The 23963-nt window shown below is 40.5% G+C and overlaps 1 protein-coding gene across 6 annotated transcripts in view; it reads right to left on the reverse strand.

The window, feature by feature from the left end:
* The window catches only part of gabbr1b (gamma-aminobutyric acid (GABA) B receptor, 1b), a 332077-nt gene that overhangs the window by 28747 nt on the left and 279367 nt on the right, over positions 1–23963 (reverse strand). For 5 of the 6 annotated variants that reach the window (XM_079655114.1, XM_079655113.1, XM_079655115.1 and 2 more), the window contains 6 exons: positions 17182–17332; positions 16281–16413; positions 14715–14831; positions 4487–4594; positions 1975–2068; positions 1694–1821 (listed from right to left, as the gene is read on the reverse strand). In XM_079655114.1, the coding sequence (XP_079511240.1) occupies positions 1694–1821; positions 1975–2068; positions 4487–4594; positions 14715–14831; positions 16281–16413; positions 17182–17332 (731 nt within the window). Of the gene's footprint in view, positions 1–1291; positions 1464–1693; positions 1822–1974; positions 2069–4486; positions 4595–14714; positions 14832–16280; positions 16414–17181; positions 17333–23963 lie in introns of all 6 variants that reach the window. The other variant, XR_013803364.1, reaches the window with a different exon arrangement.

Here is a 23963-nt window from a genome sequence, read left to right on the forward strand (position 1 = left end):
ACTTCTCGCTAGAAATCTAGTCAAAAAGCATTTTAATCGCCAAACTATTCTACAATTTAGGATTTTCCAGAGAGGGTTATTTGTGAATATAGGACCCTCCGGATCGTTTGCTGTCAACGGGAGCATGTTGTTTCTTACACGACCACTAGAGGTGCTACACTTTAAAACGTGACTATAGGTCGTAATAAGCTGCTGAACAATCAACCTATTTGGTCGTTTTTTGGAGGAGGACAGGCTGAGTGAAACATGTGGGTTTTGAGATTGGACGGAAGCCGTGTAGACTTTCTCCTGTCCTGATGTCAATGTGGAGCTCTTTCCACCATTTTGGATCCAGGATAGCAAACAGGCGTGTCTTTGTTGAGGGGAACCTGGTTCCCACTCGCAGTGAAGAAGGTGCCGTGACACCTCACCTGTCCCTGATCCAGAAGCTGCCAGGCCACACATTTGGCAACTCAGATTATTGTTACTTGTGTTTAATGTTAGAATAAATGTTAAAATGCCAATCACTGTTTAACATTCTAACGTGGCATTTTCTTGTTTTGTCTAAAAACTCAAAGAGATTCAGTATTCAGTTACTGTATAAAACAATGCAGGAAACAACTACTCTTCAGCAATGAGAAGCTGTAGCTGGGTCATAGTTGGCATGGAATATTATATAACCTGAAAAGTAACTCAAAATGATAGTCGCCAATAAATGTTCTGTCAATTGACTTAATTGCTATTCATATACGTTTAAACAAAGTGCATGCGTGTGCACAGAGAAACACATGTCTCTTAGGAGTGTGTCATGTGACCGTGTCCCTGATGATGAGGACACATCACTCCAGCTCTGTGTTCCCCGGGCACGCTGCCGAGTGTTGTCATAATTTAGTCACAAATCCCAGACAGCAGAGCCACAGGCCGCATTCTGTCTCATGTAACCCAACAAAGGGGGCTGGAGGTGAGCCCCCCCTCACACCCCAGGAGTGTGAGAGGGAGAGAGGAGGTCAGAGAGAAAGTCACTGCCTGCTGAGAGAGGCCGGGCTGTGGGATCGGAAGTGAAGGACTGAGTGTGCAGAGCCTGCAGAGAGGCACACTGCTGACACACACAGGGTCCAACAAACACCGGACTTTCAGTCTAGAGCCCGTTGTTTATCCTGTGTAAACCTACACCAAGATTCATTCATTTGAATGTACTTCCGTATCTTAAATGAAATTAAAAACATACTATACGGTTGAAGTCGACAGCGGAAAGGTTTTCTCGGTTCACGACATGCAGTGCACCAAGTATCCAAGTTTAACCGCTGGTCACCTTGAGCCGGCCTGATTCTGTCATGTCCCTGTCCTGCATATTTGTGTCCACTGCCAACCAGGAAGGACGCTGCTTCTGCGTGTGTGTGTGTGGGGGTCAGCTCATCCTCTGTCCCACAGCATCAGCTGACTACCAATCGCAGTCCAGATGGCCCAGACAGACAGACCGCAGGCTCCAACAGTCAAAAACACAGGCCACACACACACACACACACACACACACACACACACACACACACACACACACACACACACACACACACACACACACACACACACACACACACACACACACACACACACACACACACACACACACACACACACACACACACAAACACACACACACACACACACACACACACACACATACACACACACACACACACGCAGTGTTACTCACAGCAACATTGTAGATGGCCATGCCCACCGCCCGGTGGTCGTTGATCTTCTCCGTGGAGATGGACTTGGTCTCGTAGGCCAGGAAGATGCCGAGCAGCAGCAGCAGGCCTTTGTATCCGTACACCACACCTGAGGGCATCACACACAGTTTTATAGACCAGGCCAGTAGTTGGACATTCTCAACACAGCACTTTGGCTTGACCAAAAATCGCTTTTAAATGTGCTTTATAAATAAAACTTGATTTGATTTGATTTGACATCATGTCCAATGACTCCACTCACCCAGCCAGGTGTTCATCTTCTCAGAGCTGCAGTGCTCCAGGAGAGGCTGGATCAGGACGTCCAGGTCTCCTTTGGGGGCTTCTCTGGTGAATTTCTTTAACACACACACAACATGAACACACAGGTGAGGAGAAGCAACACATTACAACCTCTACAGAATACATGTGACATCTTTGATTTAGGGAAAGTACATTTGCTCAAGTGAGACTATTTTAAGTCTGTGTCTACTCTGCTAATGTTTCAATATAATAAGTTCATCAAAATTGGCTTAAAAATGCTTAATTAGTGCCAAAATTCAAATGATTGAAACTAATTACAATAGAGCAACATTTTTATAGCATCTGTACTGTAACCAATATCGTCATTCATTATGGAGAAATTGTAAATATTTGCCAGATACCAGATTTTTCAAATTTGAAGTTTTTGTTCATTCTGACTGCCAGTATTGTGTGTGATGAAATGATGAATCAATAACAAGAAAGATTATTACAAAATAATTGATAGCGGAAGTTATGAATTTTTATTTGTTGCCCTGAAAACTAAAAGGGCCTGAATGACAGAATAATCTGAATATTAGACTCTTGTGTACAATACTGCCAAATTAATAATTAAAATCTAACTATAGAAAAATACTAGGGATGCACCGAATATTTGGCCGCCGAAAATTATTGGCCGAAAATGGTTTAAAAGGCCGAAAGCCGAAAGAGCTGGTGCGTTAGTTTCAAAATATCACCGAATGTCAGAGAACAGGGTTACGTTGGTAAGCTAACGTGTTGTTGTGATGACGTAATCAAAACGCGGCGACAAGCACGGCGCGCGACCATGCTCGCGGCTGGCTCACAGCCAACTTGTCTGCCGCTAGGAGATATTTAAAAATATCAGAGAAAGAGGCGCGGATCGCGATTTGTAAAACGTGTTCAGCTGACATTTCTCGAGGGGGTGTAACTGCAAAGACTTTCACCACTAAACACCCGGACAAATATGCGGAGTAAGATCAAATCACAAGCACTGACAGCGGGAGACTGTTCAGCGCTGCCTCTCATGTGCTTGATGAGAAGAGGAACAGATTTATGGCTGATAAATCAGAGAAACTACTGTTCATTAAAAAGAACCTCCCACTTTTCCTTAATAAGTAGAAAAGGCTGGCTTATCATAAGCTTATCTAGTTCTACATGTCTACTCTATACCCACTTTCCTGAACAATTTTCATTGTGAGTTATAATTCACCATCTCAGGTTATCATTAGGGGGAAATGACAGCAGCACAGTGTTCAATATATTGTACTTTCGGTATCTAAATGATACAATGTTGTTTACATTGCTCATGAGGACAGACCACCTTATTTGCAGATTCTTGAAATTGTAATTTAATTTGTAATTGATTGTGGATTTTGTATCCAGTTTTCACTTTATGTATCTTTATACAATGTTTACTACTTTGCTTATGAGGACAGACAGCCTTATTTACAGATTCTTGAAATTCAATTGTAATTTCATTTGTAAATAGTTACATTCATGTGGATTTATCCAGTTTGCACATTTGTATGCATGCACTTATAGGTGCATTTGTTGTTGTTGAAGGCCTGGCTGTTACAGTCTTTATTTACACTATTTTGTTGTAGGCCTACTGGCCTATATGTTTATGCAGTTTTAAAGCACCTTGGCTTTGTTCTGAATGCACTTTGTTGTAGTTATCCTACAGAGAAAAGAAAATGCACTTGACTTGGAATTAATGTACTGTATGCATTCAAAAGTGCTGAATAAATGTTTTATGGACCCATAATAGTGATTATTATTTAAGTTAAGTTTTGCCATAATCATGTCTTTTTCCAAAATCAGGTAGCTGAACAACATTGGTAAAAAAAATGTATACATTATATATATATATATTTCTATTAATCATTTTCGGCCTTTCGGCATTCGGTTTTCGGCCAACTGTTTCCTATTTTCGGTATCGGTTTCGGCCAAGAATTTCCCATTCGGTGCACTCCTAAAAAATACATTAATTCATCTTTATTGCAAACAGTATAGCTAGAATATGCTTCTTACACTTACTGGGAGTTTTGGAAAATTAAATAACTGACATTTATTGTTTAATGTAAACACATAACTTCATTAAACTTGAATTGTTGAAAAACGTCTCAATTAATAAATCACTTTAATCCATATGTTAATGGAGCAGAAAATAATTGTAAAAAGTGAATTTCTCATTTAATTATGTTTAATATTTAATTTGTTTTAACACCAATTCATTTAAATAAGGAATACATCATAATAATAATAATAATAATAATAATAATAATAGAATATTAATATTATTATTAATCCAGGAGGATACATTTCCAGCTAGCAATCCACATATTATATTAGCATTTCTTTATTGTTTGGTCCAATCAGGACTTGAACCAACAACTCTGTGGTGTCCACGTCTCCCACCCCCATTATTGTAACAAAGAAATTCATGATATTTAATGTTTTTGGCAAGTTCTAAAGAAATAACAGTGTGATCATACCTCCACTGTGATATGTAGAGGATCAACAATCTGCCAGAGCATGAGCAGCAGGATGTCGATGGCCAGCAGCACGCCGACCGTGGCGTAGAGTTTCCACGGCTCCAGGTGCTGTGGGGAAACAGGGGGGGTGGTCACTGAAGCGGGGATCAGGAAAATGCACAAATCCTCTCTTTCGGATTGTGTGAGAGAGATATTTATGAAGCCATAAATAGAGCGGTCTGAGCTGAAGAGAGACCAATGATCCATCACTAACTGAACCAATTCAATCTGGCCTGGGAGCAGCGGGCCTGACAGAGACCCCCACTCAGTCGATAATAACCAAAGGTGTACCTTTATGTTCTCGCACATTCTGTGGGAACAGCTCCAATGCTGCAAAGTGGATATTGATTTTGTTGCATAAAATCACAGCTTTCTGTTTATTCAGCTGGAGTGAATATTTCTTTTTGAGCACAATCTTACCCAGTCTTCACGCCCGCTGGTGCTTTTAGGAAGCGTTGCAAAGGCAGAGCAGAGATACAGCTGGGTATATCTCGGAAATGTTCACAATGACATTTGTTTTAGTCTAATGTTTAGTGCCAATCTAACCTAATAACTTTGAAATGTGGACCTAAGGCAATATACAAACTACAGTACGAGAAGCAGAGTATTTGTTAAAAGGGTTCTATTCTGCTCATGTTCAGGTTCATATTTGTATTGTGTGTCTCTACTGTGACATGTTTACATGCTTTAATGTTCAAAAAGGTAAACAAAAGCGCCAATAAAGCATGGAAACATGTCTCTTTATTTATTTCCTTTCCTGTACGATATAGATCAACAATGGGCTAGGCATTTACTAGAGCTGGAGATACGTTTTCGTCCCTTCCAATACATGCACTTTGCATCGGCCAATCAGCTTGCTACTGCCTCACTATGATTGGGACCCAGGGACCCCTCAATAACACGCCTGTTTGCTATCCTGCCTCCCAAATGGTGGAATCAGCTCCCCATTGACATCAGGACAGAAGAAAGTCTGCAGATCTTCAGTCACAGACTGAAAACACACAATTCGATTGTACCTCGGTAATTAAATTCTACAAATAAAAAAAGTTTTTCAAAAGTTAATTTAGGCCTTGTAACTGATTCACCAGCAATTACAATGGTATGACTTACTCAAAGTCATATATCTGAAAAAAGCAACCTGTCCTCCTACAAAAAACGACCATATAGGTCGATTGTTCAGCAGCTTATTACGACCCTGAGTCACGTTTTAAAGTGTAGCACCTCTAGTGGTCCTGTAAGAAACAACATGCTCCCGTTGATTGCAAACGCTCCGGAGATTCTTTTATTCACAAATAACCCCAGTGTTTCCCCTAGGATGGAGTCATAGCAGCGGTGTTAAGGCACGTGGGCTCAGCATAATGTGAGCGCGGAGCGTGTGGAATTTTTTAGTGCGTGTGAAGTGCGCCCCGCCAATTTGTTTCTATGTGTCAGCACAAGAAAGGCTCTTGAGGCCTAGTACCAGGGCCGGTTCTAGACAATTTGCTGCCCTAGGTGAGATTTTAGGCGACATTTTATGCGTAAAGAATAATTGAAAAATCTCTACAAAAGACAAATACACTGCAAAAACAGAAACTTATTGACATAGGTAATAGACGTCAAAATGGCTTCAAATGTATTCAGTATTGTATGAACATGGGAAGATTTTTATTTGAACATTTTACAGTAAAATGCTTCAATCTGGTGCACTTTGAGCACACAATTACTGGAGACCTGATCTAGGGGGCACAACTCTAAAACGCCCATATGAAAAAGATTGGTTTACATTTTAATAATCAAATAAGTATGTGAACATAACCAATAACCTACCATAGCCAATAACAAATAAATGTAGCTTATTTTATTTTTGTTGTTCATTCATATCTTAATTTACCTAGTTAACATTTATTTATTTATTTATTTATTTATTTATGCATATTTTTGTATCTCTCCAACTTTAGACGATATTTTTGGTTATCTGTCCTATAGTATACATTGGAATGATTTCAAACCTGTTTTTATTTATCCTAATAATTATAAAGGAGTGCCTTGGAAATATGTGTTTACATAATTTGTGGTCAAAACGTTTGAGACCCACTGAGATAACTTAGACTAAAATTAACTATCTAAATACTTAGAGAGTCCTTAACCTCACTGAGCCTCTCAGTCTGACAGGAGAGCTCTCCTCCACCCTGGTTGTAGAAACATCTACTTCTTATATCCGTTAGCGCAGCTAGCACCAGATTCTAATAACAACAGCGCCGGTACCGGTGCGCCCTCTCCCTTGCTCGCTCTCTCGCTACCACGCTCGCACTTTGGCTGTGAGCTGCGGGCGCCTGATAAGCCAACATCCCCCACTTTCATCACTTACAGCGCCCACCGTAAAGGGCAAATTAAACGTGTAACCGGGGTGAAAAGGGTGTTACATTTACTTAATTATGAATGTTGTTACATCAAGGCCAAACATTTGGATGAGCGCCAACGGTCAAAAATGTTTTTTCCCTCCCAGAGCTACCAGCGCAGCGCCCCCCAGATCTGGCGCCCTAGGCGACCGCCTGTGTCGCCTATGCCAGTAACACAAATACTACAAATCCACATAACAAACAATCAAAAATGAAAAAGGGTCGCCACTTATTATTATTTTTGGGTACCTGGCTGGCGCCTCCTAGCAGCGGCGCTCATATTTGTATATAGGAGAAACACTGAACCCTCTCTGGAAAATCCTAAATTGTAGAATAGTTTGGCCATTAAAATGCTTTTTGATTCGATTTCTAGCAAGAAGTGTAGCCTATATTGTACTTTTATAATCTACGTCCAGTGGATGTGTAGCAGGCACGTCCACTGACATCAAAGTGGGCTTGAGCCCCTGCCCTTTTTCTTCCTCCAGAGAAAGTGCCCTCTTTTCCCCCTTTTTTTAATTATAAATGAATATATATCTACTGTTGTTTGCGCACAGTTTCCTTTTCCAAGAATATATTGATTGAATACAAAATTAAAATATCAGGTCGGGAGATTAGACTGTGAAGCTCCGATGCTCTCTCTACCCTCCCTCCCCACGTCTCCTGCACAGCGGGGCGGACATCGGCAGTCTCTTCAGACAGACAGGTAGCAGCACCTCCCACTTTACTGTTCCATGTTATGCCGGATTTTCTTGGCTTGTTTGAAGGTGAGTGGTGATGAACATTTATTTCCATTAGAGTGAAAGAAAACATGGAAGCAAAATAGACCAAAATAACAAGTACATGTAAAAACGATCTTTTTGCCTGTAATGTCCTTAAACAGTAACTTCATAATTTTGATTGTTGGCTGCTCATTTAATAACTATTAATTGTACTAGTTTGTTGTCTGCTCTTGTGCGTAGTGAATACTAAAGAAGACCATTGTCTCTGTGTTAGCTGATTATTTTGTAGAATTCTGTTGAGTATTAAACAATTGTGTGAGTGTGAGGCAGTGCTTGAATTGGGCCGGTACTCACCGGCACTTCTGATTTTTACCCATGTGGTACCGGTGTTACAGTATAAGTTGAGTCATGACAACTGGCGACATTCTATTATTTTCGTCATAGGAATCCGGGGCGTGTACATTGAGGACCCATTGTTGACTTACCAGGAAAGAAACATCGTTTGTCGTTTACGTTCATCTTTTGCTATATCTGCCTTCCTAAGATCACTTTGCTGCACATTCAGTACTCGTATGTGAGGTTGTGGGTGAGAGTCCGATATCGTGACGCTTACAGGGAGGTATCGAACATTACAAAGTAGGTGACTGTGTGGATGCCTGTTCAAAACATTGCAAACTTCAATAAATCATTTAAATTATATATTTGTGTCCGACTTTCATTTGTTCATCGTTCTTAATGTGATGTATAGTAGCTTTGATAGCTGTCCATACCTTCAGACAGCCTAAAAGTAAAACACAAGTTGTTTATTCACAGCCCGAACGCTCATCGAGATGACTGGATCAGTCATGAAACTTGTGATCAGCTCCGATTAAATTGTGATATCAATTCTGTAGCTAACCTCCAGGGAGCACGTTTATTTTATGAAATACCTGTATCCCTCTCATCACAACAAGACTCTACACTGTGCAGGAAAAACAATTACATACATGAAAATAACCTTGATGCATGGGAATTAAACACACAAACTATCTTCCGTGGCTATACTGATATGTCACAGTAACGGTAAACCACAGAAAAGTAAGTCCAGCGGGGCACAAGTTGAATACATATAATACGGTAGTTCTATTATGCCTTTAAGCCTATACGTTTAACGTTTATTTCATAAAATAAACGTGCTCCCTGGAGGTTAGCTACAGAATTGATATCACAATTTAATCGGAGCTGATCACAAGTTGTCATGACTGATCCAGTCATCTCGATGAGCGTTCGGGCTGTGAATAAACAACTTGTGTTTTACTTTTAGGATGTCTGAAGGTATGGACAGCTATCAAAGCTACTATACATCACATTAAGAACGATGAACAAATGAAAGTCGGACACAAATATATAATTTAAATGATTTATTGAAGTTTGCAATGTTTTGAACAGGCATCCACACAGTCACCTACTTTGTAATGTTCGATACCTCCCTGTAAGCGTCACGATATCGGACTCTCACCCACAACCTCACATACGAGTACTGAATGTGCAGCAAAGTGATCTTAGGAAGGCAGATATAGCAAAAGATGAACGTAAACGACAAACGATGTTTCTTTCCTGGTAAGTCAACAATGGGTCCTCAATGTACACGCCCCGGATTCCTATGACGAAAATAATAGAATGTCGCCAGTTGTCATGACTCAACTTATACTGTAACACCGGCACTTCTTACTGAGTACCGGCAAGGTGCCGGTACTCAGTAAAATGCCGGTACTCAGCCGTCGGCAATATACGTATATATTGTAAACGCAACGCAGCGCAAATGTGGGTCTGACTCTGCCTCACAGAGGGTGACTGGCTGTCTACATGACGTGGCCTGCCGACATTGCCACTTTCATACAGATCATACTAATGCCCTCCATTGGTCTCTGTGTGTCATTCAAGCTCGGGAGGGTGTGTGTTGGTGTATGTGTGGCGCTAGCGAGCGAGAAAGCGCGCGCACCGGTTACGTGTATTGTTGTTAGCATCTGGTGCTAGCTAGCTGCGCTAACGGATATAAGGAGCTGTTTCAACAACAAGGTGGAGGGAAAGTCCTTTGCTGTCAGACTGAGAGGCTGATAACTACAGCTCTGGTGAGGTAAATTACTCTCTGAGTCTTTAGATAGTTAACTTAGTTTAAGTTATCTCAGTGGGTCTCAAACGGTTCGGTCACCATTTATGTAAACACATATTTCCATTTGAGGGGGTAGTGATTAGTAAAATATGCATGAATAATACAAACAAAATGTTAACTAGGTGAAAAAAGGTAAGATAAACTTGTTGAGAGCTAAAACTAGTCTTTGCTGTTGCCTCAAAGAGGAGCAGGGGGGAGAGGAGGGAGACAGGAGAGCCCGATTCAGGAGCCCAGACACACTCACAACTATAAATGAACAAAAAACAAATAAATAAACAAGTTTCAGCCGTTAACCTAGAGATATAAAGAATATATACACTTGCAAACATGTCAGAAGAACCAGCGCAGAAGAAAACTAAATACGGTCAATCTAAACTTAAATTTAACAACTGGAAGGTCACATCCCTGACTACCACATCTCCGGAGGCTGGACCTTCTTCAAACAGCGAAGCCAGATGAACCCAAAAGCAGCAGCTCTAGTCTGCGGCCGCAGAAACTGTCAAAACCGCCGCCGACCCCACCGCCGCCGTTGTTGAACCGAAACAGGCTGGTTCCAACTGCATGGAGGTTTGCTGTCGGGACATTGAGGCGGTTAAAGCTGTACAGCTAACTATCAGAAAAAAAGGAGACCGCTAGTAGATTATTTGGGCAAAGAGAAGGTACTTCAACGCAGAATGGTACAAAAACAGAGTGGTTAATTCTTTGCAAAACCACTAAACGATAGTGATAAATTGCGATGTTAACAACCTCATGATAACCTCTTTTTTTTTTTTACTTATTAGGATCATACCTGTGTTTAGTCTAGAAAAAGGTGAATGTGTGCATTTTATTATAAAATTGTGTATATTTACAGACTGTTGCAAACACTAAGAAGCTTATAAACATCAGGTTTAAAACTAAGAGCTTTACAAAAAAGTAACACAATTAAAGATGTTTGGAGTTTTATTTGAGTTATTCATTTACATTTTTTGTCAAAGAGATGCTGATTTGAAACCGTTGTAGCCGTTACGGCATTTCCTGTTTCTGCCGGAGAGAGGGGAATTTGTCCCAAAGCTTGCCGCTGTATTTACTCCCTCCATCTGACAGGAGGGAGCCTCATGTGTCACTCCACGGAGTTCACTCCGTCACGGAGGGGGAGTGTTTAGGGCGTAGTTTGGGATTGGGCCATACACACGCACTTTTTTTGGCCCCCCCAATTCTAAAATGAATCCGGCGCGCCTGGATTGATGCATTTAAGTCCAACATTTAAAAAAAAATCTTACCGGGGGAGCATGCCCCCGGACCCCCCTATAGGATTTGAGGCCCGGCCCCACTGTTCCCAAATAGATTTGCAATTTTTTTTAAATAGTAACCCATCTCCATATGTTTCTTTTTGGGTAGTAGATTTAAACTAGAGGGCTATCACTTTGTGCAGCAACACTATTGACAAATAAATCCAGCAAAATGGCACAAAAAACTGGTAGTGGCCTCAGGGACGAGGAGTCATTTAACCAGCCAGTAGGAGTCAAGCTTTACTTTCTTTTATATCCATAAAGAAAAAGTAAATCTGTTTACAGTTGTTTCATTATGGATGTTGAGAGGTATCCATATATCTCTTCATTTTGCTCTCAAAGTGCACCAGATTGATGCATCTAACTTCAATATTTAAAAAAAATGTTCCCGGGGGAGCATGCCCCCGGACCCCCCTAGACTAGAGGGTGTCAGGTCCACTCCCCACTTATAAAAAGAGCACTTTACCACTGCACCCCCTCTAATCTCAGATGCACCCTGGGTCATTTTGTTTAAGTACAGTGAGCCTTTCTAAAATATACAGTAAAGAGACAAACCCACCAGCATTATAGGATATACTATGACTATGTGCCAAATACTTGTTGCTGATTTAGAGTACTGGCACCTTTTTTATTCCAATTCAAGCACTGGTGTGAGGGTATTAAAATTAATTGGTCAGTAAGTCAGAGATGTGCAACTATATTTAACTTTTTGTTTTAAAACACTGTTTTATAAACGATTATGGAAAATGCCCTTTTTCTCACTTGAGCACCCGCCCCCCTAAATGTCTGTGCACGTCCCTGATGTGTAGGATCTATAGTTTGATAGATATTACGAAGATAATTTGAGGTCTCGCCAGGAAAACGTGTATGTGGCAGCTTCCATGTAAAGTTAGCGTCAACCCTCACGGGGTGAAAACAGTATTTCCGGTCTCGAAGTTTAAACCAATAAAAATAGAAGCATTCCCCACACTTTCAAATGAGTACACAGTGATACTGTATCTGCATTACTCATCCACTAAAAAACATCAGTTTATCCTTGTTAATTACACAATATTGATTGGTTTAAATTGTGTACAATGCTTTTGTGTTTTTAACCTTCGATTCGGAGAAACAAATGGTTTTTTCTGAGTTTATCCATCCATAATCCCCAACTATCGTTTGGGACTACAACATCCGTTTTGCTTTACAAACCCCGTGATTAGTCCCCAAGCTCTGTGATTTGGATGTTGGAGTGGCAGTGCGCCAAGGTTACGCCGAGCGTCAAACAGCACTTTGAAATGGAATGGAACCACGGCAGGCTATCCAAAACTGGACTCGGACGGGTGCAGTTTTTGTTACAGCAGCATGTATTACTTTGTTTTACAATTCAGAGGTTAACCTGGTAACTACATTTATTTTAGTTACTTTGCAGATTCTGATTAATGATGTGAAATATAAACAACCCTTAAATCAGAATTCAGTTACACCTGAGTCAAATTCAGGGAAGGTGATTGTCAAGTGTGGGTTTTCTCTGGAAGTTTTTCCTTGTACGATGTGAGGGTCTAAGGACAGAGGGTGTCGTATTGTCATACTGATATTCTGTACAAACTGTGAAGTCCACTGAGACAAATGTAACATTTGTGATATTGGGCTATATAAATAAACATTGATTGATTGATTGATTGAAGTGCCAAAATAAACTATGCAATATATTGGATGTTAAATACTTTGTCAGACTTCATATTCATCTGTGGATATGTTTTTTTTTTCTTATTAAAAAGAAGACCTTAACTTAAAGTAATCTTTAATGTTTAAATAAAGCCTTATTAGTTTGTCTGTTTTGCACATCCTCCTGTTAATATCTTTGGACGTCCTGCACTAAACTGTTTTATTGTAGAGATCACTACAATATCTTCTTGATATTTTCTATTCTATATATCTATCATTGACCTTCTACTTTCCCCCAATTTTGTATGTAGGGTATTCTTAATATTTAAATGTTTTCATCAAATATAACATTCAACAACAAAATTCAATAACGTGCTTTAACCACTAGGCGGTGCGGGCTAAAAGAATAGTGGTCTAGTAACTAGACCACTGGTCTAATCACAATTTCAATAGCTGATATTATTATGTGTTATTAACTAGTTAATAAAACATAATAATATCAGCTATTGAAATTGTGATTCCATAGATGTGTCTCCCATCACCCAAATCCCCTGACTATTCTCTCAACTCAGTATTTACATTCTTATATTCAAAGAAAATCTGCAATATTTAAAAACTACAAGTCCTTTTCTATCAGCTGTGCACCATTATGTTGTAAATATAACCTATCTACCAATTGGATCAAATATAAAAATCAACCGAATTAGTGTTGATACTGCAAGGAGACGTATTGTGTGAAGAGAAATTGAAGATGTTGTGTAATTGTTGATATATTTATGATCCGCGTCACGTATTCAGTTTCGGCGTCAGTTCTTCCTGTTTTTCTAGAAGTCTTCTCATCAGGGCTCTATATATAAAGAATCCACCCGATAGGCTCCTTCACCCTAAAGATAATAATAATCATCGGCATTCTGTATCTCTCTGCTGGGACGAGTCCTGTCCTGTCCCCCCCCCCCCCCATTCTTGGGCCAGGACTCTCTTGAAAAAGAGATTTTTAATCAGAATGAGACCTATCCTGGTTAAATAAAGGTAAAATAAAATAGAACTAACACACCGTCAGCGCTGCAAGACCACTGAGAAGGTTCCTACAGATTCAGACACATTAGATTAAAGACTTCTACAGACTGCTAACGTCAAAGGGAATTACTGAGTTTACAATGTCAGAAAACATGATTCCTAATACCCTCTCTCCCATGGTCCCATATAATGTTTGAGGGCTTTTAAAAAATAAATTCAAGTTATTTTAATACCAAATATCTTTTTTTGTATTTTAGTTACTGCAAATAATTTGCCATTGTTGAGCGTCCCTGCCTGCAATATAGCGGCTTGCTAAGTGATGAAATGCTCTAAATGCCGGTGGGTGGCAGCAAGTAGCCTACTGTAGCACAATATGACCTTGTTAAATTAAGACGGTAGGATTCAGTGATGCGTGGGAGAGGAGCACAGCCATCGATGAAAGTGTATACTCGGAACTCGGTCCAGGAACAAAATTCTAACCCAGAAGTATAGCCTATATGAATGGTGGTCAAGAGAAGGTAAGGTGAGCTCGAGGCAATACAGCAAAGTGAATCTTAAGCTTGGATTTAGTTTCACTGGTATTTCGACTGCACCAACACCGTTATGCTTGGTGTTTTGGGAAAAGCTATCCTATAGTGCCAGGGTCCCAATTGAGCTTACACGTCATCTCCAACCAAACACCTGTCTTGAAAACAAGTGTATTAGGCTACAATTTGTCATTTTGTAACTTGCTGTGGGATTTCTTTAATGTGAAAAATGTACCGTAGCTCGAATGGTTGAAAAAAACTAGCCCAGGCTGCACGATGCAAATATACCCCCCCCCCCCCCCCCCCCCCCCCAGGCAGAGAGTGATCGTGGAATCATCTCCGGCTGTGGAGCTCGCCCCTGACTGGGATGATGATTAAGTAAACCCAACCCAACCCGCCCCCCCCCTCCTTCACTTGGCATAAAGATCTCCGGGTGGATTTACCTCCTTTAACGTTAATCAATAGCTTCCACATTTACCTTCCTCTTGTCCTTCTTTTCCTCCTTCTTGGTGAAGACGGTGTGGACCCACCAGATCTTGGTGAACATGCTGCCATACGCCAGGCTGAAACCAAGACCCAGCAGCCAGAGGCGGAACTAGCAAAGAGGAAAATATATGAAAGACGGTATATTTAAACTGATTAATAAATCAAACAGATTAATCAAATCAGCTCTTCAGTCATGCAGCCACATTAAGCCCTGTTTGAGTTTAATAGCCCTTCAGAAATGACCTTGAAATGAAAATAAGCTCCAAAGCTGTGCTCCGTAACATAGCACTGTACGTCTACCTCTACTGTAGCACTCAGCTATCAGCTGACAACATGAGGTACAGTGTGAGCTTGAAGACTTGAAAAAACCGAATATTTCTGGGGTTAAAACTAAATGTTTTCTTCCTTTCCGTAAAGGATTTGGTTTGGCTCTGATCTTATTTCTGGGGGAATTAAACGTTCACATGTAAGAAGAGCTAGGGGGACTGAACTAGTTTACCAAAAGTATCCCTACCTTGCAGTCATTTTATGGTCTGATCTGTAATTTATTGAATACAAATGGTTTCCTGAATAGGGATACAGTACATGTGAACTGCATGAATGCCGACACCAAGTTTATCCTGGTACCAGACATGTGAGTCACTCTCCATATCTAGTTTTAGTTTAGGGATGACTCAAATAGATCTGGTATTGTGCCTCTTGATGGATGTTTCACCTAAGTGGGAAAACAACTGACGAATCGCAGCTTTATATGCAGGATCAGGAACAGGGATGCCCTCTTCCTAGCTTAATCATTAACATAATTGTCATAGTTAGCTTTTTAGCCACCTGCACAAAATGTCAAATCAGAAAAAGGCCACAAAAAAGTGACAACTTTGATGAGATGGACAGGTTGCATAGGTTGAGAGATAACAACTTTTAAATTAGCAAGTATTTCTGACAAACGTCAGGGTTAATTGGTCTTAGCGATCATTACCTCGACTCTCAGTGTCACTTGACACGCCAATGCTAAGAGCAAATAACCCTAGAGTCACACCAATTATGATGTTCAACGCGACAGTATGTAACGCCGCCCATAAAAAACGACCAAAAACGTCTTACGTGCAAATGGCTTCTTACCATCCATTAATACATGTATTCTTAGGCAGTGACCTCAAGTGACCAGAGTTAGTATTACGAGGTCAACGACAAAGGATGTTACCGAGGTGTCCCATGGAAACCCACAAGTTAACACTGAGTAACTTTACGTCAGGTTCCGTACAAACTTAACCCTAACTCTACCCCTAACCCTAACCCTGAATTAAGTCCAGTACAAAACATCTTATTTTAATACTGTTACTTCATATTCAGAAAGAGCATCTCCAGTGTTTATGGAAACAAATGGCTTCACCAGGATATACAGTATTTGGCTTCCGGAACGTTTGGGCCAACGAGGATTGCAGCGAGAGCTTCACCATGTCTTCACCCTGAGTCTTCACCTTACATTGCATGCCTCTCTCCACATTAAACCAATATTCAGTAAGTTTGAAATCCAATAATAATGTTCTTTAGCCAGTACCTGGCAGACGGCGGGGAAGTGTCTCGCACTGACGTGCAGGCCGTCCAGGCCCAGAGGGAAGACCGCGGCCAGAGCCATCATACAGCCCACTGCAGTCATGTTGTTCAGGTAGGGCTGGGAGTTCTGGATGTACCTGCAGAAACACACACACTGTGTTCTGCATTTCTAGATATGTACATTTCCAAATTACATTTTCAAAAAGGGCCAGGGGAATGTTTGGCCATTCAAATGTTTGTTTCTTGCCTTAATGCACCCTTTCTTACTCACATAGACCAGTCCGATCAAACTGGTCTGATAGCCAGAGATGGCAAAAGTACACACATCCTTTACTCAAGTAGAAGTACAGATACTCGTGTTTAAAAATACTCTAGTAAAAGTAGAAGTACTGACTAAACGTATTTACTCAAGTAAAAGTAAATAACTATGGGCTTCGAAATGTACTTCAGTAAAATGTACCCATAACTAGCAGCAGTTTTAAAGAGTACCTGACCTCCCTTTATATCAATAGAACAATAATGTCATTGTTAGTTAATGAATGTTTCCATGCTGAACAACGGCAACATGACAACATTTTCATTGGTCCCTCTTCTTTAGAGAAGGCCAGGAAATGATGGATACACGGATCGTGTTCAAACAAATAGGCACGCAATGACTATAATAATAATGATCACGCCGCTAAACACACATTCAAACTAAATGTAACAAGTAGAAAGTACAGGTGTTTGTGTTCAACATGTAAGAAGTAAAAGTAAAAAGTCGTCAGAAAAATAAGTAGTGGAGTAAAGTACTGATACCAAAGAAATGTACTTAAGTACAGTAACAAAGTATTTGTACTCTACTACTTACCACCTCTGCTTATAGCTCAGCCAAATCCATACCGAGTAAGTCTGCGCTTTATTACCTGACATTGCTGTTGTAGATGTTGAATGTGAGGCAGACGATTCCCAGCAGGATTCCCAACCCAGCGAAGACGGACACAGACACGAAGATGTTCTGGGACAGGTAGCGGAACTCCTCGATGACCACCGTCTGGTCTGCAGGGGGGCCGGGGCCTGGAGACACATTGGAGCGGGTGAGAGGGAGGAGGAGACTGTGTGAGAAGAAGGGATGAGGTGAACACATCCCATGTTTCCTGTCTCTGCTTCACTGTGTTTCAGTGCAGTTTCCAGCCGTGCCGCAGCCTAATGGTGCATTTCCACTGCAGCGCGTAGCACGTTTTAAGTGTTCCGTGCCAAGCCCGGCCCGTTTTCTTGTTGCGCTAGGGGTAGTTCCGGCTAACGGGTACTGTTTCACAGTTTTTCTTGCTCTCCAAAATCCAGGTTCTTTCCGGGCCAACAACTGGGAGGAATATACTAAACTAGTGAGAGAATCGCTGGCAAGGGGGCTACAACTACAACAAAATGAACATATTTTACCGTGATTTAATTGTAATACACGTTTCAAAATGATGCCGTAACAACATACTGATACCGGTTAGTACAAACCATGAATGAATGCTTTGACAAGTCTGCAGACAGACGGCAGGCGAAAAGCCTTTTAAAATGCTTGTTGTCTGAATGGAGATTGGCTAAGCTAACGTTGTATGCTCCGACCGTCCACCACACTCACAGCAACGGCCTACAGACATAAATAAACCAGCGACTGTATTCACCATGACACAGACAGTCTGTGGTTTGTACTTGTTTAACTTTTGTTTAGTTTCTGAACAGATATGAGGAGCTGTGAGCTCTGAGTGCTAACAGCTAACGGCTGATGTTGGTTTTGTGTTTCGCATTGAAGATGACGTCACGGCTCTGCCTACACTGCGTTACTATAGTTACTGCCCCAGTTCCTAAACTGTAATGGAAACACAGCATAAAGTGAGCCTGGCCTACCAAGGCCTAACTATACCGTACTAAGCCATGCGAGGCCCTGCAGTGGAAATGTCCCCTTGGTGATTGTTGTGAATCACACACAGTCACTTAGTGCGGCTCCATTACCAAGGTTCATTTAGCGTTCACATCGCAAACGACTCTGACGGGTGCACAGACAGGGTTCAGAACTGAGACACTTTCACTCTTCAGTTGATTTCACTAATTGACCTCCACTTTGCATTATTCATGAGCCATTTTCCAATTTTACCAAGAAACATTTGAATAATAGAGTGCAAGGCCTGCTCAATGATGCACAATTTGCATTTGAATAAGGCGGTGAAAAACCTGAGAAATGAATCACCATATGATAGCCTACGCATTTATGTGTGAAATAATTATATTAGCGATGATTTTTTTTATCTTATTTTGAAGCAAAATTATACTTTAACTGGATTTTGTAGCACACCCCTGTCTTTTTAATGAAAACAAATTATGATGTTTTACTTGTCTTATATTTGCATTGTTTCAAATTTATTTTGAACAAATGAGAATGAAAAACTTTTCATTGAAGTACTACGTTGTTTGGAGCAGAGGAGGAATTGAACAGTAAGTGACAGAAGTTACAGTAGTTGTAATGAGAACTCAATGGACAGCAACTATAATGGAAGAAAAATTAAAATTAAAAATTAAATAAATCGTTTTCTAACTAAAAGACATGTGCATTTTCATAGAAGAAGTCTAAAATCCAACTTATAAATAAAAACCAAACCCTCAATGGGTAGATCGGGTTACTTCCATTAAAAAAAACATGATGTGTTCTTAACAGAGCATCAGATTTAGTATCTAGTAAGCCTTCTGATGTGGAGTGGATCATTGTATGAATGTAAATATTTACAGAGTTTATATCTAGCGTCTAGGCTTCAACCGTGTCTCTCCCCACAGCAAACACAAAGAAAGAAATTGGGAGTTAATTGTATTCCAATATTTATTGTTTGTTTCTGGCTATATGTAGATCCAGGCCAGCCAGCGTTCAAAGTCATGCTAAAGCTGCATTCACATGATATGCTATTTGCTCTTTGCTCACCATGAGGTTGGCATTTGTTGATACTAGCTATCTGTGCCTGGCCATCAAGTGGCTTCAAAACATGGCCATAGTGCTAACGGTGCATTGATCACTGCTGCAGAGAGAAGAGTCCGTGAGACTAACTCCAGGCTTCATTTATCTTAATGAAAGACAATCTGGTCTGTACCTGAGCATGAGCATAAAGAACAATATATTACAATCACATATTATTAATATAAACAATAAAAACAACACTCCCTTGAGCACACAGCAATCAATAAATAAATTATTCGGTATATCACTGTTGCCTAAAGCAATTAAGGAAAATAACATTCACATATGCAGAAGTAAATAAAAGTGTAAATTGATGCTATACATAGAAAGTCAGTTGAATCTTAGGAGGCTGTAGTAAAATAAAAATATACAGTACAGAAAAAAAACATTCAGGCATTTTATCGGGGGGTTAAACAGGTCCATTAGTTCAGGTTCAGATCTAAACCTCTAATATCTGACCTGAATAACTACTACATTCTAAGAGTTTAAATATACTGAGACATATTTTTTGCATCAGCACATTTTGAAATTCCAAAATGACTCAATCACTTAGGAATGTTTGCCAAACATATACACATATATATATATATATATATACAGTATATACACTAAACAAAAATATAAATGCAACACTTTTGTTTTTGCTCCCATTTTTCATGAGATGAACTCAAAGATCTAAAACAATTTTCTATATACACAAAATAACCATTTCTCTCAAATATTGTTCACAAATCTGAAAAAATCTGTGATAATGAGCACTTCTCCTTTGCCGAGATAATCCATCCCACCTCACAGGTGTGGCATATCAAGATGCTGATTAGACAGCATGATTATTGCAAAGGTGTGCCTTCGGCTGGCTACAATAAAAGGCCACTCTGAAACGTGCAGTGGGTGACATGTTAGGGTTAGGGTTTAACCCTAACCCTAACCCTAACCCTAACCTTAACATGTCACCCATTGAGCATGTTTGGGATGCTCTGGATCGGCGTATACGACAGCGTGTTCCAGTTCCTGCCAATATCCAGCAACTTCGCACAGCCATTGAAGAGGAGTGGACCAACATTCCACAGGCCACAATCAACAACCTGATCCTATGCGAAGGAGATGTGTTGCACTGCGTGAGGCAAATGGTGGTCACACCAGATACTGACTGGTTTTCGGACCCCCAAAGACCCCCCCAATAAAGCAAAACTGCACGTTTCAGAGTGGCCTTTTATTGTGGCCAGCCTAAGGCACACCTGTGCAATAATCATGCTGTCTAATCAGCATCTTGATATGCCACACCTGTGAGGTGGGATGGATTATCTCAGCAAAGGAGATGTGCTCACTATCACAGATTTTTTCAGATTTGTGAACAATATTTGAGAGAAATGGTTATTTTGAGTATATAGAAAATGTTTTAGATCTTTGAGTTCATCTCATGAAAAATGGGAGCAAAAACAAAAGTGTTGCATTTATATTTTTGTTCAGTGTATACTGTATATATACTTTGGTTAATACATCATTATACAGTATACCTATGTATCAATCTCTCTTTAACATAGTGTTCAGCTCAACATATTAGCCCAGATGAAACTTCAGCAAAGACTGTATAAATGACTTCAGTTTCCTGGATCTCTGTTTGTTTGTGTTATCTAAAATATCAGACGCCAAATGACTCAAAGTGTCCATGCCTGGCCGACATATCCAAACCACGGTTTCTATTTGCACTTATTGTTACTGAGCTGCAGATATCTGTCAAGACAAACCCCTTACCCATGAAGGGTAGTCTGAATAATACTTTCAGAATCTAGAATTAGGGCTTTGACAAAATGATGTCCATTCCAGCTAATACAGGTTTAAAATGCTTTGCACAGCAATTTGAATTAGCAGCAATGATGCCGATTTAGATATCTGCAAACATTATGTACTGCGAGTGTGTAGTTTAGTTCACAATACACACTGAATAAAAAGATGGTGGTCTGCCCTGGATTTAGGGGGAAGCTAGTGGGGAAGGGGCCATTGCCCTTTACCCTGCTGGCCTGATTGGTGTTCGGACTGGTTCGATCCAATCACATAACTGTCTCTAGTCTTATTTAGTTCTTCTTTCTTTTTTAAATACTCTGCCACTTTCCTAAACTAAAGCAGGATTTAGTTTCCATTGAATTTACATTCCATTTACACCATGGGCTCTGCATGACAGAGTGTTAGAATAGGAGTGTGTGTGTGCGTCAGTTTTTCCGAGAGCTTCTGAAGCTTGAGCAGTGACAGAAGCCTCCGGCAGAACAGCTGATCTGTGAGTCCTGGCATTTTTGAATGAGATGTTAACACCAGCTGTGATGTCATGGGGTCTTAGAGTCACAACGGTTTAACCAAGTGAAGAAGGACAAGAGCTGGATCCATGTTTATGGAGAAAAGGAGATCTGAGCCGTGTCTCCCCCTCTCATCATGGGCAACACAAGATCACGGCGAACGAAATGCGTTAGCCAGAAGCCAGACGGATTATCTGGAGCAGGGATGGGCAACTTGGATGGTGGTAGGGGCCACATAATTGATGTACTGGCCACCAGGGGGTCGCAGATTCACTTGGAACACACGCACACATAAATTCTATTATGTAATTATTAACAAATATACTAAGTCTGACATTTTCATTGACATTTTACAATCTTTCAGGGAACATCCACTAAACAAATATCAGTTCACAGAAATTTTATTTAATTTTTACAAGTGGCATGTGTGTATTGAACAGGTTATTTAACAGTGGAATACAACTATTTTAAACTATTGGAAAGCACGGAAAATGTGTGTGCATTGAGATTAACCATTAAGACATGAAGTCATGAACACTAACCCAGACATTAGTTGTCTAATTTGAACCTAAGACACTTGTAGCCTGTTTCTAGTGATGCACAATAAGGGGAATGTCAACACAGACACCTGTCAACCCGCACTCTGCTGTTCCTCAGCGCCGCTCCCCCTCCCTCCCGCTGAAATTATTAATAAAAGGCGTATAGTAATTATAAATAACACGGCAGGGTCCGTGACAGTTTGTTTTCAAATAAACAAAGTCTTGGATTTTAGAATATTAACCTTGTTTTGCCAAATTCAGACGATAAATACAACTTTGAAGCTTGTTTAACGCATAATTACAAGCGGTAACTTAACGTCACAGCAGGCATAACAACAGCCGGTGTTCCTTGTGAGTGTTTTCCCGGGAAACAAACACAATACACACAAACGCGTCACAGATTCGTTCGCGGTATTTGGCTGCCGAACAAAATCATGTACATAGCTCGCGACTTAACTAGGAGTCTAGTGGGCGGTATCAGTACTACAAGTAAAAATAAATAAATATAAATAAAAACATTTGAATTTTTTGTATTAATTACGTTGTTTATTACATTTATTTTATTACAATCTGAGGGCCATAAAAAGAGGAGGTGGGGCCGCATGTGAACCCCGGACCGCCATTTGCCCATCCCTGAGTGTAGTTTAATGAGGTTTACGGAAACATGGCTGCACAAGGAGATATCTGACGACAACTTTTCCATATCAATCAATCAATGTTTATTTATATAGCCCGATATCACAAATGTTACATTTGTCTCAGTGGACTTCACAGTTTGTACAGAATATCAGTATGACAATACGACACCCTCTGTCCTTAGACCCTCACATCGTACAAGGAAAAACTTCCGGAGAAAACCCACAGTTTAAAGGGGAAAATGGGAGCAACCTCAGGGAGAGCAACAGAAGAGGGATCCATCTCCCAGGACGGACAGACGTGCAATAGATGCCGTGTGTAAATTGAAAAGATAATACATTTGCAATATAGGTAGACCAAATGTTTCGAAATGCATGTGTGTATAATAGGAAGATGAATCCACGAGGATATCCATCCAGGACTTATGATCCAGGACCACAGCAACGACTCAAGATCCAGGGCTCGCGATCCAGGACACAGAACCGCAGGATCATCCATGACTCCGGATCCCAGCGTATATAGACACCAAAAAGAAAGATATTTGGGGAAGCTGGGTTAATCGGAACATGAGAGTACACAGGTATAGACAGAGAGAAGGAAGAAGTAAGATGTCCCCCGACAAACTAAGCTTATATCAGCAAAACTAGGGGCTGAATCTAATCAGCCCTAATTATAAGCTTTATCAAAAAGGAAGGTCTTAACCGCGCTCTTAAAAACAGAAAGGGTGTCTGCCGCCCGAACGCAAACTGGAAGCTGATTCCACAAAAGTGGAGCTTGATAAGAAAAGGCTCTGGCTCTCATTGTACTTTTAGAGACTCTAGGAACAGCCAACAACCCTGCATTCTAACGCAATGCCCTAGTAGGACAGTAGGGTATAATTAGTTCTTTAAGGTAAGATGGCGCCTGCCCATTCAGGGCTTTGTAGGTGAGAAGAAGAATTTTAAATGCTATCCTGTGTTCTATAGGGAGCCAGTGTAAGGCAGCCAGAACAGGAGTAATGTGGTCCCTTTTCCTAACTCTGGTTAGTACACGAGCCGCAGCATTTTGAATCAGCTGAAGCGACTTGATTTACTTCTTGGTACACCCTGATAATAAGGAGTTACAATAATCCAGCCTTGAAGTAACAAATGCATGGACTAGTTTCTCTGCATCGTTTTGAGGCAAGATATGCCTGATTTTTGCAATGTTACGTATATGGAAGTAGGCGGTCCTTGAAATAGATTTTATGTGGGCGTTAAAGGATAAAT

The sequence above is a fragment of the Notothenia rossii genome (assembly GCF_949606895.1).
Source record: "Notothenia rossii genome assembly, chromosome: 10".
Lineage (NCBI taxonomy): Eukaryota > Metazoa > Chordata > Actinopteri > Perciformes > Nototheniidae > Notothenia > Notothenia rossii.